The sequence below is a fragment of the Aphis gossypii genome, chromosome 1 (genome assembly GCF_020184175.1).
Source record: "Aphis gossypii isolate Hap1 chromosome 1, ASM2018417v2, whole genome shotgun sequence".
Taxonomy (NCBI): domain Eukaryota; kingdom Metazoa; phylum Arthropoda; class Insecta; order Hemiptera; family Aphididae; genus Aphis; species Aphis gossypii.
Window position 1 is genome coordinate 12,044,042 of NC_065530.1, and position 14,801 is coordinate 12,058,842.

Sequence of the window (14,801 nt, forward strand, 5' to 3'; positions counted from 1 at the left end):
TTTCTTCGGGTATACTTAAAATTTCCAAAAATCAGATTTTAATGAGCTGCTTAATTGAAAAAAAATGGAAGACGAGCATAACTCTGTGTATTAAGGAATAATATAGGGTGTCAATTAATTCAACCATCTTGTATGAAAGGTACCTTATGTACCTTGTGGAGTGATGTTAAAACTAATTAAATTGCTAAGTATATTTTTTGTGCTACTAAATGTAAATTTTTTAAGTTTTGTCTACTGCTTTTAGTGTTTATTTACAATTATAAATGTTAGTTTATTTTAATAACATTATATATCAGTTTTCACGAGAATGCTATATAATAATGTTTTAATTGTATTACAATAGATAATCATTTTTTCTTAGATGTTTAAAACGTACAAATGATATAATAATATTTTATAGAAAACAAATATAAACTATAAAATTGTGTCAATCAACAACTCATAGTCATATGAGATCTAATACGAGCATATAATAAAACCTTTACTTATTATTATTTTAATTTTTATATCACATACAAATACCCCTCTTGTAAAGAGCCAATAAAGCCAAAGACGAATAACAGTAATAATGATCCATTCATTTTATCTATTTTAGTATATAATAACACGAACTAATAAAAATGTTCTCAGAGCTGTGGTAAAAAAATGAACATTGTCTTAATTCGTCAAGACAGCAATCTCATATAATATAATATTATACTGTAAGTGAAAACTGATATAGAAGGCTAATGAATGCCTAAATGTGAAGCCAATTACAATAAACAAAAAAATAATGATACATAATAATAGGTGTGTTTAAATATGCATGTATAGGATTATAGAAATCAATGAAATAATTGATATGATATTAAATTTATAAACCAATCCAAATATAATTAATTTTTAATTGTTCTTTAGTTATAAAAATAACTAGAACTAGTATGATACTTAATCGCACTTAAAATATTCTGGTTTGATTTTAGAAGATTTTAGTACAGTTACAATTATATGCGACATAGAAGCATTTAATACAAAACTATAAATTCGTATAGCTAACATTCTATAGTAGATTAATATAGGTGCATACATTTTAAACAATAAAATCAGTACCTAGGCAGTTATAGTAGTTTAGTATATGTATAATGTATGAAAAGGAGTATAATGTATGTTTATATATTATTTTAAACAAAAAAATGAATAAAACCTTTTACTATTATAATATACATACTAAAAAAATTATAGTAATTAAATATTAGTTATTTTTCAATAAGTACCTATACCAACAGACAATAGTTTAGTATTTTTAAATTGTAAGAATTTCATTATCTGTAGACAAAATAGTAATTATATTTTTAGTATAATATGTTATAAGAACGAGTTTAGCATAATTATTTGAAGTACTTAAGTACCTACTATAGAATTTCACCATATTCCATCATATCATATGTTATAAGAAAAATAATGTATTTGAAATATGATGCATATTTTACTTTATATTGTTGTATAAGCAAATTGTGTTTCACAATATTTGTTTTGATCGCATATATATATGTAATAATACTAAAATGAAAATAAAGTATTAATTCATAAAAAATTATTTAAATAAAAAAAATGAAATATATGATGACATTTTTTTTTAAATAATATAATGTATACAAAATAATGCAATTTTCTTTTTATTTATGTACCTACATATTTATAAGTATGTAGTGTAGGTAAGTGTAACTTATTACGATTACCATTACAGAATAAATCTAATTTACTATAGTTTAATTAGTTCACCATTTTACATATTATTATGAATTATACATATACATTAAAAGTTAATAGTTGCTCATTAAAACTATTATTATTTTTAGTGCCAAATCTTCCAAATTCATCAAATATATATTACGCATTTATGAATTGTACACGAATTACCTAAGCTAAAAAAAAAATTTGATTATAAATTATAAGTACCTATTTTAACTTATAAGAAAATTAACATTTGAAAGATGAGATTTTGCATTAAACAAATAATTTGTTGAGTAATCTATGGTTTATTTATTACATTTTGAACAAATTCTAAAATTAAACAATTCTCTGATTAGATTTAATTAATTTTTTTCATTAACCATTGCCTGCGATTATTTGAATAAATGCAATATCAATATTAACCTAGTGAGTCACTATAGAGTCGCCAATAATATTATAGTCTCATATAATATATAACATATCAAGTATTAGTTATTGCAAAGGTCTCATGCTCAAAGTCCAAATATATAATATACCTATCATTGTTTGATACCTACATAATGTTGGTGAAAATACGTTTTTTTTACAGGATTTTGCACTAGTATGTTAAATATGTTTAACCGCAGAAATTGAATTGTCACATTTTATCATGATATTTCACATTATAGTTATTATTTGTGCTGATGTTCAAAGATACGTATAAAAAGTTTGTATTTAAAAGATATTATAAGTACTTATTATAAGGTATAATAAAAGTTTATAAGTTTTAGATTAAAGGTATTGTTTGTTTATAACTTTATATATTATAGATAGACTGACGAAGAAAATAAGTGGGCCATATTCATTCATAAAAATGTATTTATGTTATAGGTTAAAAGAAAGATAGGTGTGCATGTGTTATGTAAACTCAAACTATAATAAGATTATTATTTTTTTATACGCATTATAAAAAAGTAACACATATAATATACTTATTATAATATTACGTACTGCAACTAATAATATATGATATTATATGGTTCATGACACATTATGACCGCGTATACCACACATGTAAAACATATTATTCAATTACGACGGGTTCCGTCGTCCGTTTCCTTCTTCTCCTCCTACTTCTTATACATAGTCACAAATGATTTAGGCAATTTTTTCTCATCCCGATTTTGCAGTATATAGACTTTATGACACATCCGGTCTGTGTCAGATTACTTCGTGGAAACCGTCGTATACGAATACAATAAAAAGACACAAATGGCACATCGACACGTCATAATAATAATAATAATAATATTATATTATATTATGAGATATAATTATAATCGCACGAGCACCATTAACCATAATATTACAATACATAATAATAATAATAATATAATATAAGCATAAACTGTAATACAACGTGTGGGTCAGAGATAACATGATATTATTATTGGTCGTGTTCGTTTGCACGTACTTATAGCCTCTTGTAACGTACAGACGGCAGTTTTTTTTCTCTTTCCTTTCTGACTAGTTCATTCCTGTCGGTTGTGTAACACCCATAACCTATGCTTGGTTTTTTTTTTGCGACGTAGTAACTCACAGAACGGCTATTTTTCACGATAGACTCTGCGGGCAGCCTACAATTTCTCCAGTGCTATAGTTGGTAATATAAACATATACTATGATATACTAGGAGTATATTATATAGATGTCGATCGACTTTTTCAAGGATTTAAAAAAATAAGAAAATAATGATTAATTTCAACCCTTTTCGGGTCAAGTACAATCCATATAATAGTGAAAGTACTACCTATATAATGTTAAGGAAATATATTATTATAACTATACGATATATATTGTACCACACTACCACGTACGTATTGTTCGAAATGATGTAAATTTAAGTATTGTATTATCAATCGAAACGATTATTGATAATATTATTATTATAACGTATCATCAAAAACTGCTGTACATTAAGCAATGTAACACAATACAAACATAGGTACGTTCTGAAATAATATAGTAACATCAATGAAAAGTCGTATACCTACAATAACAGATTTATAATAAAACACAACTATATGGAATTATTACTTGTATACAATTTTCAAACGAAATTCAATAAAAAATATATTTATGCCTTAGTGCGGTTAATATGATTCAGGAATCTTTCTCTCTCTCTCTAAAAAAAAAATCCAGTACCTATAAAATTTAGGTACATAATATGTATAATATTTGATACACACGAGCATTTATTGAAGGTTACCTATAAACGACACTATAAAATTATAAAAATTAAAAACGGTTTTTTTCTTGCGATCAATTAACCAACAACAATAATAATAATACTTGATTATAGATATACCTAATATATATACATTTGGTGGACAAATTCCTCGAAAAATTTAAATTTATTAATTCACAATATATTCAAAAATTTAACAAGAACTACAATAGCTGATGTATTTCGCTTAACCACACATTCTCTATTTCTCTCGGCTAAACGCGTGACAGCTTTATCGTCAAAACATACGATAAAACACCTAGCTATAAAACAGCCTAAATCACATCCGTAGCCGTGCACGTGCGAAAATTATAGTTATTACGTAATTGAGTCTTAAAATTAATATGACGATGAAATGTTTTCCTTTTTGACCTTCGATTGTATTATAACAAATGCAATTAAAATGGTAATAATAATATGCTACGCAAAAGTAACAAGGTGTTAAACATTTCGACCCATTATGAGAAAATCGTAAATCGAATTGTTCCAGTAAATTTTAGAATACCGCGACGATGAACAACTCTATACATTATATTTGAAATTATATAATACGTAGCGAATGATGTACCCAAGTCCTAACTACTAAGTAATACCTAATCAGTGAATACAGTCTCATTTAGATACAAAAGCGAAAAGTGTACACACATCGTATATTATACTGAATGTATCATGATTTTGCCTTCGTGTGTAAGGGATATTGAAAACCACAATGTAAACTGTTGTAACGTCGGAAAAACTAAGAAATGTTTTATTTAAAATGCTATACCCCGTGGACGAAGAAAACGTGCACACGTATTAATATATTATAATATATACAATATATGAGTTTGTGTTTAATAGGCACAATTATTTAATTTAAATAATAATAATCAATATTGTTTCATGCATTTTATCAAACTGCTGACGAGCTGTATTCCGATTTTCTAAATAAGGTGACACGCTGCACAATATGCGCCCGTAGAGAAATAAAAAAAAATGATTGTTATTGTCAAATAAGGGTGCGCGACAATAACACTGTACGATGATGATGTAATATAGTGTTATTAATGAAATCGAATATTATAAAAAAAATAGTAATACATAAATAAACCCATGTCGAAACAAGAGCTATAATTGGTTCCCAGTGGTTTTCTCAAAATAAATCCAATTGACACGGGATGACCTATAATAATTACACACATTCACGCACACATACACACAAAGTATAGGACTTATCTCCGTACATACAAAGTGACTCACATATTATAGTATATGCTGCACTCCAGTGTTTTCCGATCTTATAAATTGACATTAATAAATTAAGATTTATCACACAATGCTCCGTTAGATAAAAAAAAAAAAAAAAAAAATAATATATAAATAAAAGGAAGGCTTCCATTGACCGCTACCACATTTGTGCGAGCGTGTGTAGTGTATATATATAATATTATTATGTGAGCATGCGTATATATGTATATGTACTATAGTGCGCGTGTGTGTGACCGTTTATTAGTAGAAAGACCAGATTTCGTGTGTAGCTCGGGCGCCTGGTCTCCCATTGACGAGTGTTTACAGGACCGGTTAGTGGTTCCCAAATGGAATAATAAAAAAAAAAAAAAAGTAAAAAATAATCGATTTAAGTAAAACGCAGACACCTATCCTGCTATAGTGTATGTATATATATATAATATTATAATTTATAAGATTATATTATTTTATATAATAACATACACGAAATCCGTTAAACGGTTTGTGTTCACGCTGCCACTGCAGTGGCAGCGGTTTTTCTCGCAGAGCGCTATACGCCTATACGCGTCATGTAGCTGTGTATAAATAGGTATAATATTATAACGATATTGTGACCATAAATACTGTGCGGTGTAATATAAGTAACAGCAAACGACGGATTACGTGGAAAATCTCGACGCGGCCATGACCTTGATCGGGTTCACACCGGATTTTCACCATTTCCTTTCTCCCGATCATTTTCCCCATTTCCACCGGAGCTGCAGACAACGTTATGTAACCCGATCCGATGCGCTTCGTTTTCTCTCTCACTCGCTCTCCTTTTCCCTTCCACGACAGTGCTTTATTTTCGTTTATCCCAATATCACACCCCGTCGTCGATCATATAAACAAAACAATTATTACACATTTTTAATAAAGTTATATACTAGCTGTATATTTTATTCATATGTTTTCGAACACTGCGAAAATCAGAAAAAAATTTTATTTCTTAAAATCTAAACTTTTTAAACCAATTTAATATAGCAACGTTTTTCGCGAATATTTTAACTCTATCTATATTACATCGCATAACCAGTTGTTGAATTTTTTACGTTCCTAAATAAATTAAGACACAATGCTCGCTCTCAGACCTTAGTATATATAATTATATACGTGAACGTAGACACTATAGACTTGCCGAAGTGTCTGCGGGATGTCGACCGTAATTCTCGTAGTCTTTAAAAGTTCACGCAACCGTTTTTGCATGCGCTGTCTGCACTGCGTCGAGTATATATTATGTTCTTTGGCTACGGGTGCATTTATTAAATGCATCATTATTATTTATAAATATTTATTAATTCGACATTGCGTTTAAAATAATAATAATCATTTTTATTACGAGCGAAATTTACGTTTACCCTAGTTTAATGCAGGTATTTAGACGCGATACAAGTTCCGCAGCATGTTTTACATTAGCCATAATTTAAAATCCAAATTCAAACTAGAAGATGATAATCTCGTGAGAAGCAAATATTTTCAAAATCATTCTGAACAAAGATATTTAATAAAAATATATGGTATGCCATTATTATTTACACTGCAGTACGATATATGAATAAATGTTTAATTAGAACAGACGATTTTACGATTTTTTAATATTATTATCAATAAATATATTATAGACGTACATATTATTATATCCATTAAATTAGTATTGGGCAATACGTAATCTCTGCCCTCTGGTCTCAAATTATATAAGAGTATGTATATAGTATAATTATTAAAATCTAATTTTATTTTTAAATAATACGTGTATACGCCGCCATCATAATATTATAATACATATACAGAGTGTAAACGAGTTGTAATTATTTTTGGTTTTCTTTTTTTATTTCGTGGGGTGCGGGAAAATTAACTAATGTATAGGTTATTCTTTTCGTAAATCGTTATACTATATTATGCGCTACAGCCATGATGATTACCGTTTTAATAATTACAAAAATAAACCCTTTCGAACCCATCGCACGCATGCCGTCATATATAGGTAATATATAAAACGTTAGGCCGCAGCAGTGGTGTGGATGAAGAGATAGGTATGCATAATAATATCATTTTAATAGCAGCAGCATACCTATACACAATAAATATTTTATACTGCAACACTCGTATAATTGCTGCAGAGAGACCCGTTGCAGTCGCGGGTTTGGACCTCGCGAGAGCGCCCATCACAGCTGCAGTAGGACTTCTACAGAACGTCGTCTTAAAAAATACGTAAACAGTAATTATCACTAATAAATCCCGAAATAAAAAATATTCCTCGGTTTTCGGAAAATTTTTGTAATCGCACACGATATACACACACACACACACACACAGATTGGATTCGTTTTCATCTACTATACTACGTTACAATGTGCAGTACACACCACGTCGTACACATTACGCGCTGGAATTGTTGCCAAAGTTTCCACACGCGCACTTACGTACGCAAGCACGCACCGCCGCGCGCTGTATATATTATTATACGTATAAATAATTTTAACGGACGCACTCGCGCATAATACGTACACGCGACTATTTTTAAAAACACCCAAACGCCAATGCATAATCATCACACACATACACACACACACACACATTATATGTATAGACGATACATAAATATCATATATTACTGCGCCGCGTTCGGGTATTATAGTGGTTTTAATATGTACATATTGTTGAGCGAGTCGAAATATCATATAATATAATAATAATAATAATAATAATAATAATATCTATGTGGTACCGACTACAAGTCGATGTTAAAAACACAAGTCGTAAAATCAGCGAAAATCTATACAGTCATTGCCTGTCCGCGGTATATAATTATGCGTATTTCGTATACCTACACTATACATGTAGAGTGGGTTCACCCCGTTTTGTATCATTTAATAACGAATTTATTCGAGTTCAGAGTTTTGGAATGTTTATGACCATATATTTTCAAATTCTTGAGATTTTTTTGTATAAGTATATATTATTTTGGGAGTGTCCTGTGGTGAAATAGACTTCTGTTTTTCAAATTAGATTCTTCGTTTTTGCTATAAATTAATAGAGGAATACTTATTTTTGAAAATTGCAAGATATTATAAAATCTAATTCAAAATTCAAACGACCTTACTCAGCTATTCAAATATTTTCACCTACTATAACAATATAATCCTTAAAAATAGTATTATTAATAGGTATTAATTACAAAAATGTTCGAGTTGCCATCGCATGCCCCATCATAGCTTCACGTCTTCTAATCTCATCATCATGACGGACTTATTATTATCTTTAGTATACATAGTTAAATAACTCAAAAATTACTAGTGTGCATTTTTATATTGATAAGTCAAAATGTTCAGAAAAATTATCCTTTAAATAGTTTACAAACGAAATTGTCTCCTTGAGTAATAGTACAAAAAATCTCAAAAATTTGAAAATATATCGTCTTAAAGCATGTATTTGAAAATTCTAAACATCAAATTTTGAATAATCGCAACATAATAGTAAGGGGGGGGGGTTAGCGTGCTTGAGTGAACCAACAACCTGTGTATAATATACAGTTTTGCGAATATCATTAATATTATTAAACGGTTTTTTTTCCTCGTCATCATCTCTGGTTGACGCTCTCGGGAGATGGTCGAGGAGCGTTGTTTGCTGGCGTTTTATTCCAAAACTCGCGCTCGCACGCACACGCACCACACACCCGGTAGTATATTATATTATATACGTCACGTCATACATACGTCATGTATATATCGTATAATATCGGCGGCATATTTATACACGCGTGTATGATGTGCCCGTGCCCGTGTGTGTTTTTTAAGGCGAGGCGGATAAAAAGTCGGCATATATGCGGTTTGCCAAGCCGCCTCGGGGTGCGTGCGCGTGCGAGTGCGAGTACGAGTGTGTCTTCTAGCCGTGGCCTCGATCACACCCCGCTCCGACGGCTTGCATGGGTCTCCGCGCTTTCTTTTCTTCTACGATATAAGATATAATTATAATAATATATAATAATATCGCGCATGGACACACGAACATTTTTTTTTTTTATCTTTACATATATACGTTATGGAGGTAAATATACGAGTGCAGGTACTGCAAAATATATACGACATAAAGGTATAATGCCCGAGCGGTGCGTACGGTATTGCATTTACGAGCGAGCACGCTTTTAATATATTATAACACCTATGTCTTATACGTATAAATAATAATGCGTATCGCATAATTTAAGCTTCCTCGTCGTAATCGCACGCACAGCGGCGCAGCAATATGGACATTTGGCGCTGAGATTTCGAGGAGACAAAAATCGTTGTTGGATCATCACGATATCGCGCGCGGATTGAACATTTCAAAGTTAAAAAACCAGTACGATAAAACTCCTGGGAAATTGTTGGTTAAAATTTAAAAACAATGCAAACATTATAAGCGATTACGATATATCACTATATATATATAGGTTTGCCTATATAATATATAGCTTAAGATTTATCTCTTTGTTTTTCTTATATACCTATCATAAAGTATATACAGACTATGATTTGAAATTGTGTACAATTAAATGTCAATATTTTGACAGCTCTACAACATTTATAATATAACGACTTTAGTCGCAATAAATATATATGTATAGTGTATACTATACACACGGATTAATAATGGTTTTAAACGTTTGACCCGCAATTTTACACGCCGCCTTATTATTAAACGCATGATTTCGAGTTTATTGATTGCAAACAAATTGTTTAATTTTCTATACGAAAAAAACCACCACGGAATATTGAGTTATTTATCTTATTACTTAATAACCGTAAAATAATGATGATACAGAAATGGTTCATCATATACATTTATCTAAAATTGAATAGTGATGAAATTCGTACGAGAATAATTAGCTCGTATCTTTAAGACGTGTATGTACATGCATTATTACGTGTGTATATAATGTATACTGAATATTATACATACACGTTACAAAAGGTTTTTTTTTAAATTAGACATTTAATATCAAAAAAGCGGGATGTAGGTACGTATATAATAATTAATAATTATAAGTATATACATAAATATATAATATTTATATACATTAATACATTAGGTATGTATTTATATTATTATGTTTTTAGCTATTCGTTAAACTTCAGCGTGGGTGGTATGTATACATATTATAAATGTATAATTGTGAACAGCGAAAAAAAAACACAAAATAACAGCGATTTAACTCTTAATGTATAATACACGATGTATTATACGAATGACGATTACGTCTATATATTTTAACGTTTACACAATTCGAGTATAGAAACGATTTTCAACGCCCACGCTGAGACTATCAATGTATGATGACGAACGATATATGCCATAAGTAAGATTTTGTACGTTTAAGTTTGATTAGTACACTCATTCCGGGATCTTGTCCGTATAGTACCACGATGACTATATAGACGACGAACTCCATTTATGTGTACATGCAATAATTTTATATTATTATAAACCTAGAAAATGCAAACGAAAATAAACATCGGTCTTTACATAACTCACTATTTGCAGATGACGTGGGTAGGTGCAATCTTGGGGATAATAATAATAATTATTAGGACATTAGTTACATCAGCATAAGCGTGCGCAGGTCTTCTTGGCAGGGGAGGCAATACCTTAGCTAAGGAGGTCCAGATCCCCCCCCCCCCGGTTTGTAGGTATAATATAAGATAGCGGTGAAACGGAAAATCTCGCAGGGGAGGCAGCCGCCTCCCCTGCCTCCCCCGTGCGCACGCTTATGTACATCAGTATATACCTATTCGTGGACGTGCTTTTGTTTTGCATAGAATTTTAACACCATATCAGCCAGAAGGCGTTTTAAACGAGCGAAAAAACGTGTCGAGTTAAATTAAAAAAAATTATCAACCTGAACTACAGTCGCACGTTGATAAAAATGTGATAGAATCCACTGCGAAATATGATTGAGAATTTTGTGTAATTTTAATTAACAACGAATTTTAAAATTAAGCTTTTGTATATTTTAATAAGCAGCTCAATTGTCTAAGGCCACGGCTTTTATAGACGCATTCGCACATGCGAAAAGTAACGGGAAAACTGACCATGACTATATATTACGATTCTATTGCGATGAAGCTACTTTTGTATAAGAAAATAATAATAATTGCACAAATGTATAAATGTTCATAAATTGCAAACATTTTAGATCCCAACGTGTATTTAATATATATATAATATACATTATACATACATAGACAATAACCACATTTAAATAAAGGCGTATAGATTATATAAAGTAATATATTATGCATTATAATATTCATAAAAAATAAACTATTAGTGATACTGATACATCCTAGATAAAATAAGAAGTTTTTTAAAATAAAAGTTTAAAGTTTACAAGAACAAGTTAATTGTTGCCGGGTAATTAAGCAGCACGCATTTATCTATATATGTAAGTTAAGTACTAAACACCTTTGTTGTTAATATCAGTATACTATAAATTATAATCATGGTTATCTGCAGTGATTGACAATCGTTCAAGTTCAAAAATAATTACTAATTAAATCAATTATTATACCTATTGGCTATCGGTATAGAATATTATTTATTCGTTTACCTTGGCACCACACGCATTATACTGTATGTATATAGGTGTATAATAATATAATAAAAGTAGTTTATAACATGGCATTTATGGTTTGATTATTTTTCTATGCATTATATCTATAATAATTAATAACTAAGTACATATATATATTTAATATTAAATGTAATATCAAACTAAACTCGGATGTTGAATTTTTGAAATAAAATTACAATTTTCAGATTGAACCGGTAGTAAAGAAACATAGTTTGAACTTGGTGCGGTGATAGATTTAAGAAAACCAATGTCAATAACCCCGTCGAACATAATATTAACCATACAAATATCTATATTTATCGATATTGGTAATAATTCATAGAATCACAGAACGGGTCGAAATATTTTTTAAATTGATTTGAGTTGTATATAATTACAATTAAACTTTAAATACATAGATAAGCATTATCAAATTTTGTTTTATATTATTATAACAACAATAATTATTATTTATTTTACAGCTGATAGTTGGACGATAACGCATTACAAAGTATTAGACTGTTGACACATACAGTCATATGTTGCAGTGTTTCGCCAAGATATAAAAAATACTGCGAAGTAGTGAAAAATTTGTGTACGATCAACGATTTTTTTTTTTATGTAATACACATTTACGACTACGTTATTGAAATCCGAGTTGAAATATATTTTTTTTTAAAGGATACGAGTACCGACGTGCTACACTGCAGGTATACCATCCATTTTAATACACCTACATACCAACGTAGCTACTACGCGTTATAATAATTATATTACTGTGTAAGTCGATCTAAATTATTAAAAACAATATATACATAAAACTCGACACGTATCGCGGCCCGTAAGACATCTCGTTCCGAGTTCAAACCTATACTGAAAATTGTATAAACTGCCAACGGTTTGATCGGTCCGAACAAGTGTAAAATAATATAATGCTGCTGTAAGCGATGCGCGCGATTTGCACCGCTTTGTTGGGGTATTACCCGAATCGCGTACCAGCAGTATACCTTGGCGACAGCGTATAATATAGGTAACTCCCTCCTGTCGTTTGTACTTATATATGCTTAAACAAACGCAATAATATTGCATTAACGGATTGTGCAGTGCACGAATAATCGTTAGCGCATACCCCTCCTACTATGTACAGGACTTGACGGTTGGCAAATATCGCGAAAACGAGTCTCTCACCTGGTACTCGCAGTACATTATTGTGTATCCGCCGTACGAACGATCGAACCAGTCAAAGTCATAATATTATATTTTCAAAACGCGGGCGCGATTCGGGGGAGGAGTGCGGTATACTCATCATAGCACCCCGAGTTCCGAGACCGGCACGCTCTTATAGTTTATAATTAGAGCTCTTTTAACGCAGTAAACAAACGGCCATAAATAATAATATTATATCGTACGACGTAAAAATGTTCTCGAGTGCGCCCCCCCCCCTCAGGTTTTCACACTGCCAAATTGCACCTTTGCACGTCATCGTCGAGAGACGACATCGATGACGATATAATATTATACTCAACACCTACACGATATAATACGAATAATATACACATCAGCACGACACGGCGGCGATAGTAACGCGCAAAAGGGTTCGGCCGTGGGTCGCGCGACGACGCTTCAGTCTGGCGCGCCCGTTTAAATATAGACCGGCGGCGTTGCGGCGTCTGGACACCGCGGTCGCCAAAATAACCGCGTCTCGGCGGCGGCGGCGGGGAAACGCTCTTTATACGGGGACGGTGTAAAAACGGGAATCGTCCGGTGGCCGTCGGACGGGGGGGACGTGGTGGAGCGGGTTAGGCGTCCGTCTCGCGGGCCGATGGTGGGGGACGCCGTAGTGGCGACTGTACATGTATAGGAAAACACTGCGGTACTCACTTCAAATAGTAAATCTGTCCTTCGGGAGTCCGAGCCTGTTCCCATCCCTGCGGCAGCGGTCCCAGCTCGTCGATGGCGCTGGACACGTCGTAGCTGCGCTGCTTGGCGTGCTGTTGCTGCTGCTGTTGCTGTTGCTTGGCCACGCCGACGGCGTACGTCTGCTGCAACGAGGCGGGCGAGCTGTGCGCGCGCGAGTGCATCGGCACCGGGCACGGCTGTCCCGCGGCCGCGGGCCCGAACGCCGAGTCTCCCGAGTTCTCGCGACTGTGCGATATGGACGGCGACTTGGACCCGGTGGACGGAGGGTTGAAGAACGACTTGGGCAGCTGGCGCATGCGCAGCGGCAACTGCAGCGGCTTCTTGCCGTCCGGCTTCAGCACCGTGTCGAACAGCGCCTGCAAGTCCGTCTCCGAGTTCTGGTCCACCCGGACCACCAGGTTGCTGTTGACCGGGGCCGGCGTCGGGCTTCCGGGTCCCGTCGGTTCCATTTTGATGTTCACCTGTTGGTGCTGTTCCTGTTGCTGCTGTAAACCGGACATGTCTTCGGGTGCGAGGGCGACGGTCGTGTCTCAACGATCAGCTGTAGCCGCTGACGGTGCACATCAAGGTGCAATGGTGTTTCCGGCGCACAGGTGTACCGGCGATATCGTTACGATACGGATCGGCGGCAGCGGCGACGATAACGACGACGACGACAACAACAACAACAAAAACAAAACGACAACGAATACGCCTTCTTCTCTTCTTCTGTGGTAATACGTCTGTTTTCCACCTGCAGCAGTCACCGCGGAGTCAAGTTATGATGTGTTATTATTATTGTCAGAGTAGTAGGTACTGCTGTAACATTTATTTTGCCGTCGGTGGAGTCTCGAACGAGAATTATTATTAAAATATAACGTAATTATTGCTATTGCGACGGTTTCGGGATATACCTACGACGTTTTTTTTTATATCAAGAGATATTCTCGACGACGTCACAGACACACACACACACACACACACAAACGCGCATTTACCGAACGGGCTCGGACGGACCGAACACAAACGCGTTCACTCCAAAACTGTCTGGCGAGTGGCAACTGG

The 14,801-nt window shown here is 33.1% G+C and overlaps 1 protein-coding gene across 1 annotated transcript in view; it reads right to left on the reverse strand.

The window, feature by feature from the left end:
• LOC114122153 (transcriptional coactivator YAP1) overlaps positions 1-14,801 on the reverse strand; it is a 36,004-nt gene extending 21,203 nt beyond the window's left edge. The window contains exon 1 of the mRNA XM_050199397.1: positions 13,719-14,801. Within this exon, the coding sequence (XP_050055354.1) occupies positions 13,719-14,257 (539 nt within the window). The 5' untranslated portion in view covers positions 14,258-14,801. The remainder of the gene's footprint in view (positions 1-13,718) is intronic.